This window comes from Dasypus novemcinctus, chromosome 7 (assembly GCF_030445035.2).
Source record: "Dasypus novemcinctus isolate mDasNov1 chromosome 7, mDasNov1.1.hap2, whole genome shotgun sequence".
NCBI classification, from domain to species: Eukaryota; Metazoa; Chordata; class Mammalia; order Cingulata; family Dasypodidae; genus Dasypus; species Dasypus novemcinctus.
In genome coordinates, this window is record NC_080679.1 from 101,677,350 (window position 1) to 101,703,211 (window position 25,862).

Consider the following 25,862-nt stretch of genomic DNA (forward strand, 5'->3'; position numbering starts at 1 on the left):
GTTAAATTAATTCCTAGGTATTTGAGTCTTTTTGTAGCTATTATAAATGAACTTTTCCCCCTGATTTCCTCTTCAAATTGTTCAGTACTAGTGTATAAAAACATTACTAACTTTTACCCATTCATCTTGTGTCCTGCACTTTGCTGAACTCATTTGCCCAAGTGGCTTTGTTGTAGTTACTTCAGAGTTTTCTAAATATAGGATTATGTCATCAGCAAATAGAGTTTTACTTCCAGTTTTCCTATTTGGATGCCTTTTTTGTTGTTGTTTTATTGTTGTTTTTCCTTATCTAATTGCTCTAGGTAAAACTTCAACAAAAGGTTGAATAACAGTGGTAAAACAGTGGGAATCCTTGTCTTGTTCCCTATCATAGAGTGAAGCTTTCAACTTTTCTCCATTGAGTAGGTAGTTGGCTGTGTGTTTTTCATATATGCCTTTTATCATGTTAGGTAATTTTTCTTCTATTCCTATCTTTTGAAGTGTTTTTTATCACAAAAGGATGCTGGATTTTGTCAAATGCCTTTTCTTCATTGATTGAGATGATCGTGTGATTTTTTTTCCTTCAATTTGTTAATGTGGTGTGCTATGTTAATTCTTATGTTGAACCATCCTTGCATACCAGGAATAAATCCCACTTGGTCATGATGTACATAAGTCTTTTGATATGCTGTTGGATTCTATATGCAAGTCTTTTGTTTAGAATTTTTGCATCTATGTTCATTAGAGAGAATTGTTTGTAATTTCCTTTTCTGGCTTTGGTATTAGGGTGATGTTGACTTCATAAAATGTGTTGGGTAATTTTCCCTCTTCTATTTTTTGGAATTCTTCTCAAAATGCTTAGTAGACTTCACCTGTGATGACATGTGGTCCTGACTTTTCTTTGTTGTGAGATTTTGGAAGACTGATTCAATGTCTCTAAATGTTTTAAGTTCTTACATTTCTTCTAATGCCAGTATGGGCTGTTTGTGCTTGTCTGTGAATTTGTCCATTTCATCTAGGTTGTCAACTTTGTTGGCATAAAGATTCATAATATCCTCTTAATGATCCTTTTTATTTCTGTAGGGTTTTATTTCTATGGGATTAGTCATAACTTTGCCCTTTTCATTTCTGGTTTTATTTATTTGCGTCTTCTCTCTTGCTTTCTTTGTTAGTCTGGTGAGGAGTTTGGCAATTTTGTTGATCTCAAAAAAATCAGCTTCTTGCCTTAGTTGATTTTCTCTATTTTTTTCCCCCTCAATTTCATTTATTTCCGCTCTAATCTTTTTATTTCATTCTTTCTGCTTTGGAAATGGTTTGCTGTTCTTTTTCTGATTTCTCCAGTGTTTATTTAGATCTTTGATTTTAGCTCTTCTTTTTTAATATAGGCCCTTAGGGCTATAAATTTCCCTCTCAAGGCTGCCTTTGCTATATCCTGTAAGTTTTGATAAGTTTTGTTCTCATTTTCATTTGTCTCAGTATATTTATTAACTTCACTTATAGTTTCTTTTTTGACCCACTTATTCTTGAGGAGCGTGTTAGCCTCCACACATTTGCAAATCTGCCTCTTTCCTGTTTATCTTTGATTTCCAGTTTCATTCCATTGTGATCTGAGAAGGTGCTCCGTATTATTTTAACCTTTTTATATTTATTGAGACCTGCATTGTGACCTAACATGTAGTCTATCCTGGAGAAAGATCCCTGAGCACTGGAAAAGAATGTATATCTCACTGAGATTAGATGTCCTGTTTGGTGTGTGTCTTTTAGATCTCCCTCGTTGGCATATTGTTCAAGTTCTGTTATGGTTGATTATCTGTCTAGTTCTACCTAATAATGTGAGTGGTGTGATGAAGTCTCCAATTATTATTTTAGTGACATCTATTTTCCCCTTCAGTTTTGTTAGAGTTTGCATCATGTATTTTGGGGCACCCTGGTTAGGTGCATAATATTTATGACTTATTTCTTCCTAGTGAATTGTCCTTTTTATTAACACATAATGACCTTCTGTATCTCCTATAACTTTTTTGCAATTAAAGTACATTTTGTCCAAGTATAGCTAACCTTGCATGACATTGCAGTGATGGATACAGGTAATTGTATATTTTGTCATAACTTAACAAAATTGTGTGGTACAAAGTGTAAACTATAATGTAAACTGTAGTCCATGATTGGCAACAGTGTTTCAATATGGGTTCATCAATTGTAACTAATGTCCCACACTAATGAAGGATGTTGTTAATGTGGGAAAGTGTTTGTGGGGGGAGGGAGGCATATGGAAATCCCTTATATTTTTTACGTAACATTTATGTAATCTAAAGCTTCTTAAAAATAAAAAATTAATTAAAAAGAATAAATGAAGTCATGAAGCATATGAAAACATAGATAAACCTGGAGGTCCTTTCATTGAGTGAAGCAGACTAATTAGAAAGACTAATTCTGTATATTGTGCTGTTATGAACTAAATATATTATAACTCATGGAGTTAATAACTAGAATATAGGAAATAAAATGAATGTAGAGAATGGAAAGCTGAGGGTTAACCTGTGCAGAACTGGTACAAAGTTGTTTGTTAATCTTTGGAAATAAATAGAGAAGGTTAAAGCACATCATACTGTTTGTAACTAATAGTGCTATTATATGAGTGTGTTAGTGGTTGAAAGGGAAAATCAAAGATCGGGTATATTATTAGAAGGGAAGCTAAAAAATGTAACATGGGACTCTATAGTATAGCAAAACCTCATGTGAAATGTGAATTTGGGTAATATTGAATATATATGACTGTTCTTTGAAACTCAACAAATGTATGTTAATATTACAAGATGCTAATATTAGGCAAAAATAAAAAACCATTATGCTAAGTGAAAGAAAATTTATATATAATGGCCTTCTATATCTTCTATAACTTTTTTGCATTTAAAGTTCATTTTGTCTGATATTAGTATAGCTACTCTTGCCCTGTTTTGGTTATTGTTTGCATGGAGTATCTTTTTCTAGCCTTTCACTTTTAGCCGGATTGTATCCCTGGGTCTAAGGCGAGTCTCTTGTAGGAAGCATATGAATGGCTCGGTTTTTTTAATCCATTCTGTCAACCTGTATCTTTTGATTGGGGAGTTTAATCCATTCACATTCAGTGTTATTACTATAAAGACATTATTTACTTCACCATTTTATTCTTTGGTTTTCATATGTCATATCTTATATTCATCTGTCCTTTTACTCTTTTGCTTATCCTTTCTGCTATTCTTTCTTTTATACTCTTCTCCAAGCTTCTTTCTGCTGCTTTCTTTCAGGCTGTAAGGCTTCCTTAGTATTTCCTACAAAGGGAATTCTTGTTGATGAACACTCTGTTTCTGTTTATTTTTCAGTATTTTAAAATCGCCTTCATATTTGAAGGACAGTGTTGCTGGATAAAGAATTCTTGGCTGGCAGTTTCTCTCTTTTTCTAATTGTATGTTTTCCCTGTCTTGTCTCCTCAAATGGGTTCTGATAAGAAGTCTACACTAAGTCTTACTGGGTGTCCCTTGCATGTGATGGTTTGCTTCTCCCTTGCTGCTCTCAGAATTGTCTTTTTATCTTCGATGTTTGACATTCTGAGTACTGTGTGTCTTGGAGTATATCTATTCCCATTTATTCTGATTGGGGTAACCTATGCTGCTTCTTTGACATGTAAGTTCATTTCTTTCGTGAGAGTTGGGATATTTTCACCTATTTTTTCCTCAGATACTCTTTCTACCCCTTTTTCCTTCTCTTCTTCTGGAACTCCCATGACACATGTTATTGTGCTTCATGTTATTGTGTTATCATTAAACTCCCTGTGCCCCTGCTCAATTTTTTCCATTCTTTTCTCTCTTCTTTTCACCTTTTCTGTCTTGTGTATCACTTCTCCTTTCTTCTGTCATTTCTAGTCTGCTGCCATGCCATGATTTCTGTTACTTTTGTATTCATATTTTCAAATTCTTTGTTCTCACTGTCATCTTGTTGTCTTTATCCCTTTAGCCATATTTTCTTTCAATTCATTAATTTGATTTTGGAAATTTGTATGCATCTTTTTGATTAGATTTCTCAAGTCTGGTGTTTCTTCTGGGGCTTTGATATATTCCTTTTCTTGTGCCATTTCTTCCATTTTCTTAATATGACTTGTTTTTTGCTAATATGTAGGCATCTGATTAGGATGGTAAGTTTACTCAGATGCTCAGTTTTTCTTTCATAGGGATTTACTGGTGGATGGCTGTGTGTTACTGTTGTTCTTTGATTCTTTTTTTTTTAAGATTTATTTATTTTTCATTTCTTTCTCTCCCCTTACCTCCTGTTGTCTGCTCTCTGTGTCCATTCGCTGTGTGTTCTTCTGTGTCCGCTTGTATTCTTGTCAGCGGCACCAGGAATCTGTCACTTTTTGCTGCATCATCTTGCTGTGTCAGCTCTCCATGTGTGTAGCGCCACTCCTGGGCAGGCTGTACTTTTTTTGGCAGGGCGGCTCTCCTTACGGGGTGCACTCTTTGTGCGTGGGGCTCCCCTACGTGGGAGACACCCCTGTGTGGCACGGCACTCCTTGTGTGCATCAGCACTGTGCATGGGCCAGCTCACTACACGGGTCAGGAGGCCCTGCGTTTGAACCCTGGACCTCCCATGTGGTAGGCGGACACTCTGTCAGCCAAATCCGCTTCCCTGTTCTTTGATTCTTGGTTCAATCTCTTCTGAGTGTTTAGGATTGTCCCTGTTAGACCCGCTTCTTAGGGCCTTAGGGAGGGTGGTTGTAAAGGCCAGAAAAAGCCTCTCGTTTACCTTTTTTTAAAATTTTTTTTTTTTTTTTTTTTTTAATTTCTAAGGAAACTTTAGATTACATAAATACTACATAAAAAATATAGGGTATTCCCATATGCTCCAGCCCCTCTCCCTCCCACACTTTCCCACATTAACAAGCTCCTTCATTAGTGTGGTACATTTGTTAAAATTGATGAACACATATTGAAGCACTGTTAATAACAATGGACTACAGTTTACATTATAGTTTACACTTTCTGCGACACAATTTTGTAGATATGAGAAAATATAGAATGGCCTCTGTCATTGCAGTGTCATGCAGCACAATTCCAGGGTCCTGAAAATGTCCCCATATTACACATATTCTTCTCTCTCCCTCCCCTCAGAATCTCTGGTGGCTGCTGCCTTTATATCAATGATAAAAGTTCTTCAATTGCTAGACTAGTAATTATAACTATAACAGAATAATAAGTCTATTTTTGTCCATCCTTCATTCCCTAATCTTGAGGATTTCTTGATGGTATGCCCACTGTATTAATCAGCCAAACGGGTGCTAATTCAAAGTACCAGCAATCTATTGGCTTTTATAAAGGGTATTTATTTGGAGTAGAAGCTTACAGTAACAAGGTCCTAAAGAGTCCAACTCAAGCTACCATAACAGGTACTTTCTCACATAAAGTATGTTGCCACTTGTTGACGCAGGATGGCAGACAACACCTTCCAGGGTTCAGCCTTCCTTTTTCCTCTTAAGGCTCCCTGGGTCCAGTTTCTTAACAGTCTGTTGGGAACAAGCTCATCTCTATTCCCAACACTCATTTCTTTCATTGCTCAGCTGCTCTTTTTTCCACAAAGTCAGCTGTATGCTATTAGGCAAATGGCTCAACTCTCTTCTCAGGGCCTCTGGATCCTCTTCAGTGTCTATGGAGCTTTCTCTCTTTTCTCTCATCTACTTCCATGTTCTTCATTGAGCATCCATTTATATAACCTGCCAAGGGGACAGAGACTCAACTCTGAGACACCCTAATGATGTGGTCAAATCATAGCCCTAATCTTAACATAATTTAATCAAAGACTTCTCAACAGAATCTAATATAGTTAAAGCGTATTACACCCAGAGGAAAAGATGACTTTACAAATATAATCTCTCTTTTTGGAATTTATAAATCTCAAATTGCCACACCCACTGTGCTACTAATTGAGTGGGGGCTTAGATCCCATGGAGCAGATGAATGGAACTGTCTTTCTTGTAGTTGTAGACACTGTTCCTTAGGATGGGCATTGTCCATCATCTTCTTGTTAGTTGTCCTGGTTGAGTCCAGTGAACTGGAGAGTAGGTGTTGCAACTCTGCTGAGATTCAGGGCTCAGCTGGCACATGGATAGATGAAAGTTTCAAGTCTCTCGGACATATAGTTATCAAGTATAGTATAAATTAAAGTTCAAATAAAAGGGCAGAAGAGCCGTGTGTAAGGAAACTATAAATGAATCTAACTCTTAAACTGGGGAGCATAAATTCCAAAGTAAGGCCCACTATGGGCTGCCAAATTTTTTAGCTCATCTGCACTGCTTAAATTCTGGATGTCTCTAGATCCGTCAGGAGTCCCATTATTTGATGCACTGTCCATTGTGGCAGTCAGTGAGGTCCTGCTGAGATGGGCATAGGCATATCTTCTGGAATGACCTCCCAACTCACTTTGAAATCTCTTAGCCATAAAAACTCATTTCTGTTTACTATTTCCCCCTCTTGGTCAAGGTCTTTTTCCAGATTCATTACTATTATTACCATTGGTGCTTGGTAATAGGTTGGTAATAATCCTTGGTGCCAGGGAGTGGTGTCCTATGCTGGGGGGAATTCAGTGCATTTATGTGCCTAGTTTGGCTTAGAGGCCACATTTGAGCAAAAAAGAGGCTTTCTGGAGGTAACTCTTAGGCAATAAAGAATACTAGAAAATCCCCAGGATGGGAATGCAATATTCTTTTTGTTACTGTGTGGGTCTCCTTACATTGAGACAGCATCCCATGAACACTTGAACATATTTCTATTTGCCTTAGAGGCATGCCCCAGGTGAACCCTTTCCCATGTATCTCCGCATCACTGACACCCCCACCAGTGAAACTCCCCTGCCACAGTTATGACACTTCTGTGATCCAAGAGAATAGAATAGATGGAACATAGGACATTTTTAGGACATTAGTATTGTTCTGCAATAATGGGTACAGGCCATTTAAATTTCACCAAAACCTATTAATTTTATTCGGTTATTTTTTTATTTACTTTATATTTCTCATTTGCACTTCCTTGGTCTGCCAGTAAATGGTGCTCTTTGGCAGCCCTCTCAGTTCAGTGCCTTGTCAGAGACTTTGCTGTAATACGGACTGACTCAGTGTGATACAGGACCCTGCCTGGAGGCTGAGAGCCTTGTAATTCATACCTTTCTCAGAGGCTGTTCTCCACCCTTTACAGGCAGCCCCTTCCCTTTTCTCAGGTAGGAAATAATCCCGTTTCCCTCTGCACTCTGAACCAGTAGCTCTGGTCAGTAGAGAGGGTCAGATCTTCTTAGCTCCTTTGCTAGCTCCCAAGGTAGACATTGGTGTGGCCCCTCCTGGCCTAGGAGGCTGGTGGGACACAGCAGACCGAATCTGTGGGTCAAAACCTGAGTCCTTCTTAGGCCGTGTTTCTCATTCTCCCCTTTCCTGGGAGGTGGCTCCCTGAGGTCACCTTTGTAGCTACAGATCTGGTGACCTGAGACCTCAAAAGTGTTTATAAGGTGAGGGAGGGTTGCTGGCACTTGCCGCTACAGCATTTAACTCAGTTTTGCTGTCAAGATTCTTTTCCTTTGTCCTTCTCTCTTCTGGTAAATGTCCAGCCTTCCCCTAGTGTCCTAAATTCTAGGAGATATTTTTTCAGGCTATTTCTCTCTTGTCTTCTAGCTGGTTTTCCAGAGAGAAGAGAGTCCCGGATCTGTCTAGTCAGCCATCTTCCCAGAAGTCACCTCTCTTGCTTTTTTTAATAAAATTACATATAATGGCATGTAAAAATGACTGATTTTATCCTTAGAGTTCAAATAGTGTATCATGTTATAATTAGATGTGGTTCCTCCATTTTTCCCTCCCCCCATATTGACTAGGATTCAGATCTTTCAGTTAGCTCAAGCTAGTTTTCTTTGATACCGTATTTATATAGATTCCATTCTATGGGAACACTTTCTTAATAGTTGGTGCTTCCAGTTTGTCTCCTTTCTAACTTAGATCTAGAGTGGGGGTCATATGCGTAGTCTCTGGTTCCAGTTTTCAGTCTCTTACAGACTTCCATCTTCTGTAACTCTTGAAATGATTGTCTTATTCCAGCATTGTGCTTTTCTGACTTTTAGAAATTCAAATACAGTCTTGAATTTCTTGAGAATACTTTTAAATAGAGTTTAAAAGTATTCTTACTGGGGCTTTATTTTTTCCATACCTGCTCTTTCTCTTTTCTAATGTGTTCGTGTAGCCTAGGTTGCCCAGTGCCTTCGTCTTTTTTTTTTATTTTTGAAGGCTGAAGGCTCTAATTTTTTGGCAGATGGTAGGAATGAATCTGAGCACTATCCTGTCCTCTTCCTGAAAGTCTTGAAGTTCTGCCTTATAAGGTAGAACTAGCAATGGTTTGTGGATCTTAGTTTTTACTTTCTTCCCCTGTCCCCTTCATCTCGTGCCACCTTCCTTTGGTACACTAATAAAAGAGATTTATTTGAAAAATCTATCAGCACCATGGCCAGAGATTCTGGCTATGGTTAGATAAGCCCATGTTGAGGGTGCTCTCCTTTCTCTCAGTGCTGACTTTCCGGCATGTTTCTTTTTTTTAAATTGCAGGTTTAAACCAAAAGCAGTTGTGTAAATTAACAGGTCACCTATGGAATCTCATCCAAAAAATATCTCAGGAAAATAGGGTAACTGTAGCATAGGATTGAACCTGAACTTTCTGCCTAACTTGTTTGTTTTAGCCCTACCCAAATAAATCAAAATTAGTAAGTAAACAGAATATACTTTTGATCTCAGCATTGCAATGTAAGAGAAATACCTGAAAAAGAGAATTTAAAGTCCTAGCTAGATCTCCTCAAAGGAAATACCCAAATACTGTAGCTAAGTTCAGGGAAGGTTTAGTTACTATCTTAAATTCCCTGCTTAGTTAACAGAAGGTAAGAAGAGTTAACAGGAATTAACTAAGAGAAGTAATACATATTCTACTACCACTAAGTTATCTCTGGAACATGAGTCCTGAGGTAGCATAGTAACCCTTTAACTTTATGCTTATAAGCTACTTGTGAAGATGTCATTAGCCAAGTAAAATATGCAGCCAGCACAATAACTTCATACTGCAACTGCTACTCATATACTGATCATTGACAAGAAAATGTATCATATTCTCTTAATAAAAGGGGAGGTGTACTTCATTTTTGGGACATCCCCCTCCCCCCCATTTTCCTGTAAGGGGCTATGTTAGTCAGTCATATATGCCAGTCATATATCCCTTTCATCATTTCTTGAGCCATCAAGAAGGAAGCTGTCAGTTCACAGTGATGCAAAATTCAGTCATGTTTGCAAACTCATGATATCATATCCTCACTGACACAGCTTATTAAACTTAATAGGCATCCAGTAGTGGATATTGAAAATATCTTTACTCTGAAATAGTTTATAGTGTTTGAGTCAAGGTGGAATTAAAAATGTAATAAAGGGGGAAGCGGACTTGGCCCAATGGATAGGGCGTCTGCCTATCACATGGGAGGTCCACGGTTCAAACCCCGGGCCTCCTTGACCTGTGTGGAACTGGCCCATGCACAGTGCTGATGCGCACAAGGAGTGCCCTGCCACGCAGGGGTGTCCTGCACGTAGGGGAGCCCCACATGCAAGGAGTGCACCCCATAAGGAGAGCCACCCAGCACGAAAGAAAGTGCATCCTGCTTAGGAATGGTGCCACACACACGGAGAGCTGACACAACAAGATGACGCAACAAAAAAAGAAACACAGATTCCCAGTGCTTCTGATAAGGATAGAAGCGGTCACAGAAGAACACATAGTGAATGGACACAGAGAGCAGACAACTGAGGGGGGAAGGGGAGAGAAATTAATAAAAAATAAATCTTTAAAAAAAAATAATAAAGGAAGTTATTTTTTTTTTAATGGCTCACATATAGATGTTTTAGAATTGTTTATTCTTAATCTGATTAAAGGGAAGAAAGAAGGGGGGTGTGGGAGTCAGACCTCTAAAAATAGAGATAAGCAGGAAAGCACAAAGTATAGAAGATTAACCCTTTGAATCATGTAAAAGACAAATTCTCTTTTTGAAAAAATTGAATTCTTACATGGAAAACTCATGTCATCAATTTTTGTCCCATATGATTTTCTGTATTTTAAGTGTTATGACTTTACCATATCAACTTTATAAGTTACTTGATAAAAACCAAAGATTACAGAAGCCAGACTGCAGTTTGCCTATGGTATTTGGCCATATATTTCTTAAATTTCATACGTATTGAAAACTACAGAAGAGCTTAAAGAGTTTTTTTTTTTTAATTTCCAAAAGATTTTCATTTATATTAATTTGATTATTTTTCTCCAGGCTCCTTGCAAAGGGTGTTTTGCTCTGTTTATGATAAAAAAGACATGTACAATAACTGCAAGCCCTATGAAACAGAAAAAACCGTAGCAAGGGAGTGGGAACTGTAACTAGGATAGTTTATTTATCAAGAGCGTGGAATTTCCTCCCAGTAGACTAGAAATTTTTCCTAGAACTGGATTTTCTTACATTGGAAGTAGAGACATGCAGTTGTAGATAATATAGAAATGTTTCATCTGTTTATTTTTCTATTTTTTTAATAAGGAAAAATCCATTCCATGCAGATGAATTTTGAAATATTATTCCTCCTCATCCTAAATATAACTTCCTGGCCCTGCCATCTGTGAATTTGCCCTCCTTTTGTCCAATCTTTTCATTGTCACATGTTCTTCTCCTCCATTCAGTCCTTAATTCACTGCAGTCACTTGGCTCTTTTAAGATACTGCTTTATCACAGGGCCCTGTTAATCTCCTAATTTCCAAAGCCATTAGCCTCTTCTTAAAAATATGTATTTAATTTTAGAAAACATTTCTTTCTTGAAATTTTCTTCCCTTGGTTGCTGTATCGCTACTCTCTCAGATCCTCTTCAGGTCCTCATTATCTTTCTCAGTCTCCTACCTTGCTTCTCTTCTTCCACCTACTAAGTGTTGATAATTCTGTAGTCACTTCTTAGCCACATTTCACTCTTTACCCCTCCTGGGACATTCTGTCCCCATAATGTCCCTTTTTATTTTTTTCTTGCTCTTCACAAACCTTCCTCACCTTCCACTATTTAGCAGATTCTCCTTCAGATATGTCTTGTATAAATATCTTAATTTTCCCTAGTCTTTGCACACTATATTAATTCCCTTCCACTTTATATTTTCTATGATAAACAGTTGCATTTGCTTTCAGTTAGGTTTTCTGCCTTTCTCTCTCTGTACATTCCTTTTACCAGTAACTGAATCTTAGGGATACATGACTGTTCATCTTTCTCAATATGCTACAAGCATCCTACATTGCTCATGCTGTTTTCCTGGATATAGTAACTTGTGTTCTCTCATGTTTTGTGCTGCATTTTTGTTCATCCCACTAGTTCAACCGTGTTTTAGTTTCCTAGGCTGCTCAAGAAAATACCATGTAATGGTTCAGCTTAAACAACAGGAATTTATTTGCTTACAGTTTTCAACCTAAGAGAAACTCCATATCAAGGCTGTTTTCTTTCCAAAGATTGGCATTCTGAAGCTGGCTGCTGTTGATCCTTGGTCCTTAGCTTATCACTTGGCAGTGCAATGTCAACCTCTTCTGGTCTCTCCCTTCTCCTGGGTTCCATTGGTTTCACCTTCTGGCTTCTCCCCCTCGCCCTCTCTTTCCCCCTCTCCCACTATCTCTTCCCCTCTCTCTCCTTCTTTTGAATTTTCATTGTACTTATACAAGACTCCAGTAATAGGATAAAGGCCCTACTTGATTGGGTTGGATCACAGTTTAACTGAAGTAGCCTCATCCAGAGGTCCTACTTAAAATGGGTTCACACTCCATAATTGACCATATTTAAGAACATATTTTCGGGGGGGGACACACAGCTTCAAACCATCACAGACTCTTTTCTCTTTTTAGACTAACAATTTTGGATTAAAAAAGATTGTTTTATCTTTGTTTCTGTTGAAATAATGCAAAGGGATAAGAAAATTTGTAGTGCAGAAATTTGATTTTGATTTTAGTGTTTTATAGTTAAGACCACCACCTATTTAATAATGAATAAATATCAGAGTTAATTAGATATATCAACCTTTCTAACAAGTTTGCATTTAGATTTTAAATTGCATTATCCCTTATTAAGTTTTGATTTCTTTTTTCTTATAGTGTCTCTCAGAAGATAGAAGTGTACGAGAAGTACTACAGAAGCATTTCAATTTCAGCAAAAACCTGCGGTCATTACACATGCTATTGGTTTGTAGTAGTTTCATTTTTGTTACTCACTTTCTTTTTTTTTTTATTATATTTTGATGGGAATTGGATTAAACTTACAGATAAATTGAGGGAGAATTGGCATTTTTACTACATTGCATCTTTCTATCCATGAACATGGTATATCTTTCCTTTAACTTAAATAGGTCTTTGAGTTCTTTTATCATCATTTTGTAATTTTTAGTGCATAGACCCTGTACATGTTTTAAGTGTATCTTAAGTATTTAATGTTCTTTGAAGTAATTGTGAATGGTATTCTGTTTTTAATTCTGGTTTCTGTATGTACATTGTTAGTATGTAAAATGTGATTGATTTTAGTGTGTTGATCTTATATCCTGTGACCTTGCTGAACCAACTTATTCTTTTTTTTTTTTAAGATTTATTTATTTCCTCCCTCCCCCTCTCCCTCCTTGCTGTTTTTGCTGTCTGTGTCCATTTGCTGTATGATCTTCTGTATCTCTTTCTCTTTTTGTCTTCTCCTATTCTCTAAGATTCACCAGGATTCGATCCTGGGGACCTCTGATGTGGAGAGAGGTTCCCTGTCAATTGTTCTACCTCAGGTGCTGGTCTCTGCTATACTTCACCTTGACTCTCTCCTTCATCTCTCTTTTGTTGCATCATCATCTTGCTGTGTGACTCACTTGGGTGGGCACTAGCTTACTGCACAGGCACTCGGATTGCCACATGGGCACTCGCACCGGTACTCGGCTCACTGTGCGAGCACTGGCTTGCCGTGCAGGCACCCACACGGGCACTTGGCTCGTCACACAGGTACTGGCTCACCACGCAGGCACGGTTTCTCTTCTCTTTCACCAGGAAGCCCCAGGGATTGAATCCGGGTCCTCCCATATGGTAGGCAGAGGCCTTATCACTTGAGTCACATCTGCGTCCAAATTCTTGAAGTTGATTGTTTTAATAGATTCCTTGAGATTTTCAGTGTAGACAGTCATCATTGGAAAACAGATGAATTTTATTTCTTTTTCAATCTGTATACCTTTCATTTCTTTTTTCTTGCCTTACTTCATTGCCTAAAACTTCTAACACTAAGCCAAATAAGAGTGCTCAGAGTGGACATTCTTGCCTTGTTCCCCATCTCCTAGTGAAGGCATTCTGTCTTCACCATTAAGTATGATGTTAGCTATAGGTTTGTTATACATGCTCATTATCAAGTTCTGGTATTTCCCCTCTATTTCTAACTTGCTGAGAGTTTATCATGAATGAGTGTTGGACTTTGTCAGACACTTATTCTGCATCAGTTGGTATGAAATGATTTTTCTTCTTTATCTTATTACATATATATGGATTTTTGAATGTTGATCCAGCCTTGCATATCTGGAACAAATCCCACTTGGTCATGATGTTTCACCAAGAAATTGTGTTTTAAGCTTAAATGATATCAGTATAAATCAGGAGGCACTTAATTTTTCTGAGTATAAAAGAATTTCCTCCATAAGAATAATTGATATTAGTCTGATATTTCTAGAATATTGCTCATAGCAAATACTTTTTAACAGCAAAATAGTTTTGATTGCATGAATTTCTTATTGGTCACTTTTACCTCCATTTTATCTAACTCTTACATAAGCCTTAGGGTTTTTATTATCTTTACTCTTAAAGAAACTGAGGCTCATTTATAGTAAATAACTTGCCCACTGTCATATAGCTAAGGTGGAACAGCTAGGGCTTATATTCAAGGTTCTCTGGCTTCAAAGCTATGCCCTACATTATTACATGATTCTGCCATGCTTATTTAAAGATTTTCCTTCCACAGGAGAAATTTTGCTGAAGAAATTTAAAAGGTTTTTCTTTCTTCCATATATATTTGCCTTCTCATTTGCTCATGCTCCTCCCATCCATTAAAGGACACTGCCATTTTCAGTGACAACTGTCTTACATTTGAAAGGAATATTTGGACTGTGTTTTTAACATAGGGCTTTTAGTTGTATACCAATTTTAGTTTTCTTTCTCATGCACGTGCGCGCGTGTGTGCACACCTGTCATGCTCACGCGTGCTCGCATGTGCTCTCTCTCTCTCCCCCTCTCTCCCTCTCCCCCCCTCCACACACATACACCCACACACTAACTTCTACTATTCTGGGAAAATATCTCTTCCTCAAAATTGTCATTGTTTTGCCAGTTTTGTTTTGTTTTGTCTTCATTTTTTTAATGTTACATTCAAAAAATATGAGGTCCCCATATACCCCCCACCCCCCTCACCCCACTCCTCCGCCCATAACAACAACCTCCTCCATCATCATGAAACATTCATTGCATTTGGTGAATACATCTCTGAGCACTGCTGCACCTCATGGTCAATGGTCCACACCATAACCCACACTCTCCCACAGTCCACCCAGTGGGCCATGAGAGGACATACAATGTCTGGTAACTGTCCCTGCAGCACCACCCAGGACAATTCCAACCCCCGAAAATGCCCCCACATCACATCTCTTTCTCCTACTCCCTACCCCCAACAGCCACCATGGCCACTCTCTCCACACCAATGCCACATTTTCTTCGATTACTAATCACAATAGTTCATGAATAGAATATCAGTAAGTCCACTCTAATCCATACTCTATTCCTCCATCCTGTGGACCCTAGAATGTCCGTGTCCACTCCACATCTATATCAAGATGGGGCTTAGATTCCACATGGATGCCGGATGCACTTCTCTTGCTTTCAGTTTCACTGTCGGCTCCCTGGTGTGGTGGTTGACCTTCTTCACCTCCATGTTAGCTGAGTGGGGTAAGTCCAATAAACCAGAGTGTAGGAGCTGCAAGTCTGTTGAGGCCCAGGGCCTGGCTATCACATCGTCAGTCCAGAGATTCAGGTCCCCTGGGTATACATTAAACCCCAGAACCAACTACAGTTCTGGTAAAAGTAACAGGAGAGGCTTCTGGACAAAGATCACATCTGAGTCCAGCTCCATCGCACAGAAACACAAACTCCGAAGTAGGGCCAAGTAACATGGCACTGAACTCCATCTGCCATGACCAAAGAACCTGGGTCTCTGCAGCCCTCAAAAGAACCAATACATGGGGTTGTATCTACTTTTGTCTGTCTCTGGGACTCTGCTGAAGTGTGCATAAGGGCAGCCCCTCTGATAACCTCCCAGCTCTTTTTGGAGACTCAAAGCCATATAAACTCATTTGTCCTTTCGATTTCCCCCTTTTATTCAGGTCAAAAAGCATTTTTAACTCCTGGTATTATATGTTGACTGAGATATTCTGCTGGTCCGGGTTGACCCTTCTATTCAAGGTCATTTTCTAGTTACATCTTCAGCTGGTACTTGGTAGTAATCCCTCAGTGCCAGGGAGGCTCATCCTCGGGAGTCATGTCCCATGCTGGGGCGAAGGCAACACATTTACATGCTGAGTTTGGCTTCAAGACTGGTCACATTTGAGCAACACAGAGGCTCTCAAGAGGTAACTCTTAGGCACCCTGCAGTTCTAGGCCTTGTTCTTATTTCAGGTGCACAGGCTTACAAGCATAGACATTAGTATCAAGGGCTCATTGTTAGACCTTCCTTCTTTTTTTGGTCTTTGCCTTTGCACTTAGATTCTTTTACATTTTAAATTCATGGGAATTTTTTTTTTTTAATTTCACCACCCTGAATGAGGGGGTTGGAGTTTTGTGTGTGTGGTTTTTTTTGTTTGTTTATTGTTTTGACATTCCAGGGCCAAGATTGAACCCGAGACCTCATAGGTGGGAAGTTGGTGCTCAGCCACACAGCCACATTGGCTACCCTGAGTTGGCATTTTTCTATTTTTCATTTGTTTGCTTGTTGTTAGTTTTTTGTTTGTTTGTTTGTTTGTTTTAGAAGGCACAGGAACTGAACCAGAGATCTCCCATGTGGGAAGATGGCACTCAACCACTTGAGCCACATCCACTTCCTGGTTTTTTGATTTATTAGTTTTTATGGTTTTTAAAAATTGTTTTTCTTATTTAAGAAAATTTCCTTTAGAGTTGATTATCTTCAAAGGTGATAATCTTTTAATGAGGAGGGAAGATTTGACTAAGTGTATATAATTTGGATAATTTTTTAACAAAAAATTCAGGAGTTAAATAGGAAAAAATACTCTCACTACATACTCAATAGTAAGTTCTTCCTGGATAGACCTATATGTAAAAAAAAAAATCTTTACAAAATTCAGAAGAAAACATAACAGTATATTTGTAGTTTTGGGCTAGACAAAAACTTCTTAAACAAGATTCACAAATCATAAGCCATAAGAGAAAATATGGATAAACTTTATTACATCAGCTTTTTAAATGTACACCAAAAGATGACATAGAAAATGAAAAGACTGATGGGAGCAGGATATATAAAATTCATATACTCATCCATGCTATTCATAATGTATACAGAGCTGCTACAAAGACAGCTTCTATTAATACAATAGTACAAAGATAATAAAGGAATGAGCTAAATGTATGTGTAGAAAATCCACCAGATTAGAATCTCACATTATCTATAATAGGAAAAGATATTCAACCTATCCAGTAACCAGGGAAATGCAGATTAACACTACAATTAAACTTTTTTTCCCACCAGTATGGAGGGTCCCAAAGGATAATCATCTGAAGGTATTGTGTTTTTGACTATTAAATCAATTGCTGCTGGAAGTGTAAATATGTATAGACACTGCAGAGAGCACTTTACTAAATTCGGTATCTAGGGAAACTGAGATGTACAAGAAGTTATGTACAAGATCATTAATTGCATCTTGTTTATAATTGCAGAAAACTGAAATGGCAGATGTCCATCAATAAGGGAATGAATAATTAAAGTGCATTTATATACAAGAGAAAGAAACTATAATTGGCACATCACAGATAAATTCTCAGATGTTCAGTGAAAAAAGTGTGAAGAAAGTATGAGAATATTCATATAAAACTTAAAAATTGCTTTTTATCAGGCCAACATAGAAATCACAGCCAAAAATAGAGATTAATAAAAGAATGTGCATAAAGCTAACCATGTAAAAGAAAATACAAACTTTTTTAAATACTAAAAAATATCTGTGGCTACTTATATTACAAATATATATTCATATAAAAGCAAAAGAAGGGTAAATGCTAACATTAATCAATAAAATGTAGATTCCTTTGAATACACCTTGTTTCGTAGATTTGACTTTGAAACCATATATTTTATATAATCATGTAACAATAAAAAATTTTCCTAATAATAAAATAAAACAAATCAACCTATATGTATATCCAGTTGGTAGTATAACCACAAAAGAAGTAACTTCAAGCTAGACTAATGTGACTGTGTGGTACTAGTGGAATACATCTTAAGACCAAAAAGAGCTATGAAAAAAATCTTATACATTTTGATTTAATCATATTGTTCATGGTAATATTATATTCTGATATTATTGAGTATATATTGTGGGATAAATCAAGTAAGTCCTTCTGTGATATTCTAATTCTTTCATTCACTGTGTGTATTAATCAGCCAAAGGGGTGCTGCTGATGTACAATACCAGAAATCTGTTGGCTTTTATAAAGGGCATTTATTTGGGATAGGCCATAAAGTGTAAGTTACTCCCCTCACCAGTCTACTGCCACGTGTTGGAGTCTGGGACTTTCCTCTCTCTGGTCTCAGCCCCTCATTCTCTGGTCTCTGCTGCTGCAAACTATCAGACGAATGGCTCATCTTTCTTCCCATGGCCTTCTCTCTTTCCTCACTCCAGGCTCCTTTGTGTCCTTACTTCCTGGGGCTCAAGCTCAAAACTCTCAGTTCTGACTTTTGCCATGTCTTTTATCTGAGTCCCTACCCATCAAGGGGTGGGGACTCACAGCCCTATTAATGTAGCCCAAAGCCCTAATCATAATTTAAAATGAAATTTCAGACTGGTTTACAGTCATAATCCACTATCTATTTTTTTTTTATCCCTCCCTCCCCCCGCAGCTTTTTGTGGGCTGTCTGCTTTCTGTGTCCATTGCACTGTACTTTCTTCTGTATTTATTTTTCCCTCCCCCCTTGCAGCTTGCTTGCTGTCTGCTCTCTGTGTTCATTTGCTGCCAGCTCTTCTCTGTTCTTCCTCCCTTCTTTCGTTGCATCACCTTTGCTGAGTCAGCTCTCTGCAACATCTGTGGGCTGGGCGGCGGTCCTCGGTGTGCAGGTGAGCCTGCCTTCACAAGGAGGCCCCGGGACGTGAACCCAGGGTCCCCCATATGGTAGACAGGGGCTCATGTGATTGAGCCACAGCCACTTCCTCAGTATCTATTTTCTAATATTACTACACTGTGTTATTGAAAATTAGATCATGACAATGTTCCTTAACCATTAGTTAAAAAGATTTAACAAAATGCAAGGTGTTGGTGGTAGAGTGAATTATGAAAATCTTGCATGGTTTTATATATGTTTATTTTGTAAGTCTGCAACTACTGCTATGCACTTATTGTTAATGTATATTTGTGTGTGGGTGATATATTTTAATAAATTAATTTAAAAAAAAAAAGAAAATTAGATCATATTGATGTAAGCTCATAGGGGTTAAATAAAAAAACTTGGTCCTGAGATGTGTGTGTGTGTGTGTGTGTGTGTCTACACATGTAATATTAGGTTGGTGTAACCAATTTTAAATTATAACTAGGCTCAAACACATCGTTATTAATCAAAATAGGAACCATTACAATCAACGCATTTTTGCCAATGAGAAATAAGTTTGTGTATTCTAGTAGCCTAAAAATCCATGCTTCAGGATTCAGTGAACTCTTGGAAAGCATTTTCTGCATCCTGCTGGTTGTGGAAACTTTTTCCCTGCAAAAAGTTGTCGAGATGCTTGAAGAAGTGGTATTCGGTTGTTGAGAGGTCAGGTAATATGGCGGAGGAGGCAAAACTTTGTAGCTCAGTTAGTTCAGCTCTTGAAGTGTTGGTTTTGTGATGTGTGATCCGGCGTTGTGGAAAAGAATTCGGCCCTTTCTGTTGACTAATGCTGACTGCAGGCCTTGCAGTTTTCAGTGCATCTCATCAGTTTGCTGAGCATACTTCTCAGATGTAATGGTTTCACCAGGATTCAGAAAACTGTAGTGTATCAGACTAGCAACAGGCCATCAAACGGTGACCATGACCTTTTTTGGTGCAAGTTTGGCTTTTTGAAATGCTTTGGAGCTTCTCGGTCCAACCACTGAGCTTGTCATCACTGGTTGTCATATAAAATCCACTTTCCATCATACATCACAATACAGTCAAAAAATGGTTCATTCTTGTGGCGTAGAATAAGAGAAGATGACACTTCAAAACTACAATTTTTTAATATTTTCAGTCAATCACGAGGCACCCACTTATTGGGCTTTTTCACCTTTCCAGTTTGCTTCAAATACTGATAGAATGTAGAATGGTTAGTGTTGAGTTCTTCAGCAACTTCTTGTGTAGTTTAAGAGGATCACCTACAATGATTACTCTAAATTGATCATTGTCCATTTGCAATGGCCGGCCACCACATTCCTCATCTTCAAGGCTCTCATCTCCTTTGCAAAACTTCTTGAACCACCACTGCACTGTACATTCATTAGGAGTTCCTGGGCCAAATACGTTGCTGATGTTGTGAGTTGTCTCTGCAGCTTTATGACCCATTTTTAACTCAAATAAGAAAAAAATCACTCGAATTTGCTAATATCATTTCCCTAGTCTAAAATAATATAAAATAGCAAGTAATAAGTCATTAGAAAAAAAATAAAGCAGGAATACACATTAAAATGATGTATAACATAACCACATTTAGGAAAGTACACCAATATCAGATTGCAAATTTCAACAGTACAAATTTCAACAGTGCAAAACTGCAATTACTTTTGCACCAACCTAATAGAAATATAAAGTAGTAATATTTTGTATGGAGAAGAGTAGAGAATCCAATTAGGGAAGGGTACAAGGGGTTTCAACTCTATAAAATTATATTAAGGTGTTGAACTGGTCATGGATATTCTTTATATTATTCTCTATGGCTTTTTTGTATGTCAAAAATACTTTAACAAAATTTTTTTATAGAAGAAAGTAAAGGAGTTTTTGGAGACTAGTAGAGGAAAGAAGGGTAGGGATTGCCAAATTCTGCTTACCTATGCACCTGGGCCTTGGTTAAGGTTGGGCAGAGAGGTCCTAGTGTATGTATGTCCCAGATACAGCACAGGACATACTTACACTGAAACATTATTGATTGATTGTCTGAAATTTAAATTTAACTGGAGACCCTGCATTTTTATTAGCTAAATCTGGAAACCCTATTTCAATTAGTAAATTTTAACTTTACAAAAAATATAGGAAAAATTTCAAATATTTGAGCAACAGCTTTGAACCAAGAGCTGCTTTAGTTGTTGAAGAGATGGCTAAGTACATGGAAAGAGAACTCTTCTTTCACAGAATAATTTCTTCGTGTAATTTTGGTTATTCTTTTTTGTACAATTAAATATGAAATCGTTAACTTCTACTTATCTCTTAAACTAACCTGGACTGGTTGATTTGAGTGGTTTAAAAAAAGATGGTAATTTTTTCTTAATTCTCATGCACATGTTTTTCAGGCAGCGCTATGGACCACCTGCTTCCTGTTATTTTCTTTTCTCCCTTCTTCTTGGTCCTAGACTTACCTAATTCAGGGTGGAATTTCAAGGTGTATCAGTCAGCCAAAAGGGTGCTAATGTAAAATACCAGAAGCCTGCTGGCTTTTATAAAGGGTATTTATTTGGGGTAGACGCTTACAGATACCAGGCCATAAAGCATTAAGTTACTTCCCTCAACAAAGTCTACTTCCATGTGTTGTAGCAAGGTAGCTGGCAATGTCTGCCAGGGTTCAGGCCTCCTGGGTTCCTCTCTTCCCAGGTCTTGCTTTTCCGGGCTCAGGTACAATGTTTTCTCCACAAGGTCAACTGTAGACTATCAGGCAAACGGCTCTGTCTCTCTCTCCCTGGGGTTTCTGCTGTGTCTGAGGAGCCATCTATCCCTCTGTGTCCTCTGTGTCCTGGCTCAGGTCCTCTCTTCCCAGGGCTTCTCTTTCCTCTGTGTGCTTATTTCCCAGGGCTCCAAATCAAAACTCCAGCATCAAAATCTTCCAGCACCAAAAAGCTTCACCTCTGTCCTTTGCCTTGCCTTTTATCTGTGACTCCCCACCCACCAAGGGGTAGAGACTCGAACGCCCTACTGATCTGACCCAGTCAAAGCCCTAATCATTATTTAATCATACCCAGGTACAGACCAGATTACAAATATAATCCAGTATCTATTTTTAGAATTCCTAAACTGCTACACGGGTATGGCTTCCATTGCTCAGTTTGGAACATTGCATCATCTTTCATCACATCAGGCACTTGGTCATAAGGGGAAATGATGGAACATCTCCAGGCACATCATCCCACAGAATGTTCCAACTTCGCAAGCAATTATCCATGGGAATACTAATGGAAGAACTCTTTTACCATTGTAAGGGGATCAAGGTATCCTTTCCCAGCTATTTGCAGAACATGGAAATGCTCTAAGTATTTTTAGACATGTATTAGTTGGGTATCTCAAAACAAGGGGATACTCATAAAGGATAATTTATGTATTATTTCAGGAACTGATAATGTGAAAGTCAGCACCATTCTGAAGAGTCATTTACCCTTTGTGGAGACAGGATACATCCCAGACTCACAGCCAGCTACTATACCCAAATGCCATATTGCAGGGTTTTTAAAGAATGCCACTCATCTCAAACCACTGTCTCCAGATAATGACCATCCCTCCATCTGTGCTCATCTGATCTAGCCAGTCCTTTTGTCATAGTTACTCCATCATCTCTCAGTTGGCTTAGATTCATCCTGGTATATTTTGCAGGAGGAGTTTATGGGAACCATTTTCTTTGTGATCATATATGTATAAAAATACTACCTTTGTTCTTGAACAGCAGTTTGGTTGTATACAACTTCAGTCACATTTTTTCTCTTAGAACATTGTAGGTATTGATTTGCTACCTTCTAATTCAGTGTTGCTTAAGCCAAGCTAGAATACATGGGATTCCTTCTTGATCTCTGAACTCATAGCAAATACAATTAAAAATTACTTTTAGTAATAGACACACATTTAAGAAATCCTTGAAATTCTGATTAATGTAACCACATGGACTATATCTGTGTTTCAGATAAGCCTCTTTACTTGTTTTTTAACTTTATTAAATAAAAATCCTAGACTTTTTGACCCATTTGGATTTTTCTCCAAAAATCTTTGTAGAGAGAACGTGAGACCTCCACTTGCTGCTCCCTCTAATTTAGATGTTTTTCTCATATCTTGAGAGAGGCCACACTAGATTTTCAGCCTCTGGAGTAAGAGAATTCTTCTAGTATTAAATAGAATGTTTTATTGTTGTTGTTCTTAATTTTTAAAATTCTATTTTCAGTCTAGTGCTTAAATTTTAGCATCTGGAGAAAAGTATATTTAAATTACAAGCCAGCATTCTCTGATTTCCAGTGTAGACTGTTCAATGCATCCTCTATTGACATTTCAAAAGACACTTTCAGCAAAATTCATTTTAAAAAGTAGACATCCCACTGACAGTAAAACGTCTATTTGAGGTCACAGAAACAGATATGAACATCATTCTGCAGAAAATAGAAAATAATCATGAAAAAAAAGCATCATATTATCAAATAATAGTTTGTGAATAGTGCTATATTGTTGGGGTTGAAGAGAAGTCCATAGAAGTGGGACCAAACCTTGTCATTCTTTCAGAGAACAGTAAGCTATACAGAAATACACTTAATGAAAATGAAGGAAAATAGTTTATATGACCAAAAAATGAATGTTCTTTGTATTTATTGCCAGCTTTGGTAAGTTCAAGCAAGTATCTGAATCTAGCAACAGGACTATTAAGCTGGTATTTCTCCTCTCAAAAGGGGAGCACTGACTTCAGGATGGTTCACAGTTTCTAATGGTTTCTTTCCAGGCCATTTGCATGTCCTTGCCAGTGGTCTGAACAGAATTTCAGTCACTGCTATTCACTGGGATCCTTAATGTCATGAGCCCTGTCAACTGTACATTTATTTATGATTACATATATCTAATATATGTACTGTACATTTTTAAATGTATATATGCTTTCCCACATTCCCTCAACATGTTTAGACATTTTTTATGGTAGAATACAATATACATAGAAAATGTGCATAAAACTTAAATGTACAGTTTAACAAAAACTAAAAAGTAGCTCTATAACCATCCAGGTATAGTATATCACTGGTGCTCATGAGCTCCCTGTGTAATCCTACCTGTTTATAATCCCTATAGGAAGTCATTCTCCTCCTGTTAAACCCCACCTGCTGCAGGACAGTCTCTTGCTGATTTCCCATATCTTTGAAGAGAGACACAAAGGGGACAATTACTAGAAAAAGGGCATTGCTTTTGCTGGTTTCTAGATGAGAACCATCTATCCATGTTGTAGAGGATGCTCTTTATATTAACTGCCCCTCCCTCATAATTTTCTAAGCCTCATAGAAACTTGAAATATCCATGCTGATATGTAAAGGGGCTTTTAAAATACAAGTTAGATGCTGTGGTCTAATGTTTGCTCCTTGATTACAGTAACTTAATGTTTTAGCTTTGTTCAGTTTCACTTGCTGCTCTTTTGTGAGATCATCTCATTCTATTATAGTGCAGGCTGGAAGGAGGAATACATGCATTCACCATTAGAAGTTAGTAAATAACTCCTAGAAAAAGTTTATACAAAGTCTTGTCCTGTCATTTTGGTTTCTTTCTGGCGCTTTGATTAGCATTCTCACTTATCTTTGCTTTCTTCTTATCTTACTCCTTTTTAAATGTTTTTCTTTTGAAGAGGTTTAAATAAGACATGCAGGTGGGAAGTGGTAAAGGAAAGCAGCAAGACCTTTTTTTGTAATTTGCATTCATAGTAATGTGGCACTCTTACTGAAATCCTATATTTTAATAGAGTTAAATGAGAAAATATCTATCCCATGCATTGGTATTTACTCTCCCATAACAACAGACTCATTAATTAGGAAGTTTTGCTTGGGAATATCTCCAAAATGGTTAAGTAAATATGTAATTGTTTTTCTTATACATTTCCCTAGATGCTTGCTTTAAATCGTGTAACATCATCACATCCATTTATGACTGCAGCAGATCTGATGGAGGCAAACCAGTTGTGCAGCATGGACTCTAAAGCAAATATTGTACATGGTGAGAAACCTGCTTGTGGTGGTTTTTTTGTGGCATTTAAATTTAAACTTAGATAATGAAATGCTTTTCAAAATCCTAATTATAATTAACATCAAGCATAGTGCATTATATAAAGCATTCTGTAGGGATATTCCAGCTGTACTTTCATACAGCCCTTAATTCAGTGCTTTAAAGTATATATTATCACTCCCATATTAAAGTGAAGGGCACTTGGAGCTCATTCTGCCTTCCTTGTCCCATTGGAAGTCTAGGTAGGACTATATTGCTGATACATTTAGTATGTCAAGTACTAGTGAAGCGCATTGGATTTTAACCTTTTGGGCTCACTACCCTTTTGAGAATCTAGAAAGGCATACCTCATTTTATTGTTCTTCACTTTATAATGTTTTGCAGATACTGCGTTTTTTTACAAATTGAAGGTTTGTGGCTAGTCTGCATCAAGCAAGTATTAGCACCGTTTTTCCAACAGCATATGCTCACTTTGTGTCTGTGTGTCATGTTTTGGTAGTTCACACAGATTTTAAACTTCAGTTATTATCTCTGTTATGGTGCTGTGTGATCAGTGATCTTTGATGTTATTATTGTAATTGTTTTGGAACACCAAGAACTACGCCCATATTAGATGGCAAACTTAGTAAATGTCGTGTGTGTTCTGAGTGCTCCACCAGCCAGTCCCCCATCTTTCTCTTTCTCCTTCTCCTTGGAGTATTCAATTCCCTGAGACACAGCAATAATGAAATTAGGCCAATTAATAGCCCTACAATGGCCTCTAAGTGGTCAACTGAAAGGAAAAATCCTACATCTCTCACTTTAAATCAAAAGCTAGAAATGATTAAGCTTATTGAGGAAGGCATGTCAAAGCTAAGATAGACTGAAAGCTAGGGCTCCTGTGCCAGTTAGCCACATTGTGAAAACAAAGAAAAAGTTCTGGAAGGAAATTAAAAATGCTACTCCAGGGAACAAATGAATGATAATAAAGCGAAGCATCCTCATTGCTGATATGGAGAAAGTTTTAGTGGTCTGGATAGAAGATCAGACCAGCCACAGCCTTCCCATAAGTCAAAGCCTAATCCAGAGCAAGGCCCTAACACTCTTCAATTCTTCGAAGGCTGAGGGAAGTGAGGAGGCTACAGAAGAAAAGTTTGAAGCTGTCAGATTGGTTCATGAGGTTTAACGAAAGAAGGCATCTCCATAACATAAAAATTGAAGGTAAAACAGCAAATGCTGATGTAGAAACTGCAGCAAGTTATCTAGAAGCTCTAGATAAGATAATTAATGAAGGTGGCTACACTAAATAACAGATTTTAAGTGTGGACAAAGCAACCTGATATTGGAAGACTTTCATAGCTAGAGAGGAGATACCAATACCTGGCTTCAGAGCTTCAAAGGACAGACTGATTCTCAT

At 37.7% G+C, this 25,862-nt stretch overlaps 1 protein-coding gene across 13 annotated transcripts in view; it reads left to right on the top strand.

Moving 5' to 3' along the window:
• Nucleotides 1-25,862, top strand: part of ORC4 (origin recognition complex subunit 4) — a 133,711-nt gene that overhangs the window by 100,992 nt on the left and 6,857 nt on the right. For all 13 annotated transcript variants that reach the window (XM_058300965.2, XM_071216456.1, XM_058300966.2 and 10 more), the window contains 2 exons: nucleotides 12,175-12,261; nucleotides 24,349-24,457. In XM_058300965.2, coding sequence (XP_058156948.1) covers nucleotides 12,175-12,261; nucleotides 24,349-24,457 — 196 coding nt within the window. The remainder of the gene's footprint in view (nucleotides 1-12,174; nucleotides 12,262-24,348; nucleotides 24,458-25,862) is intronic.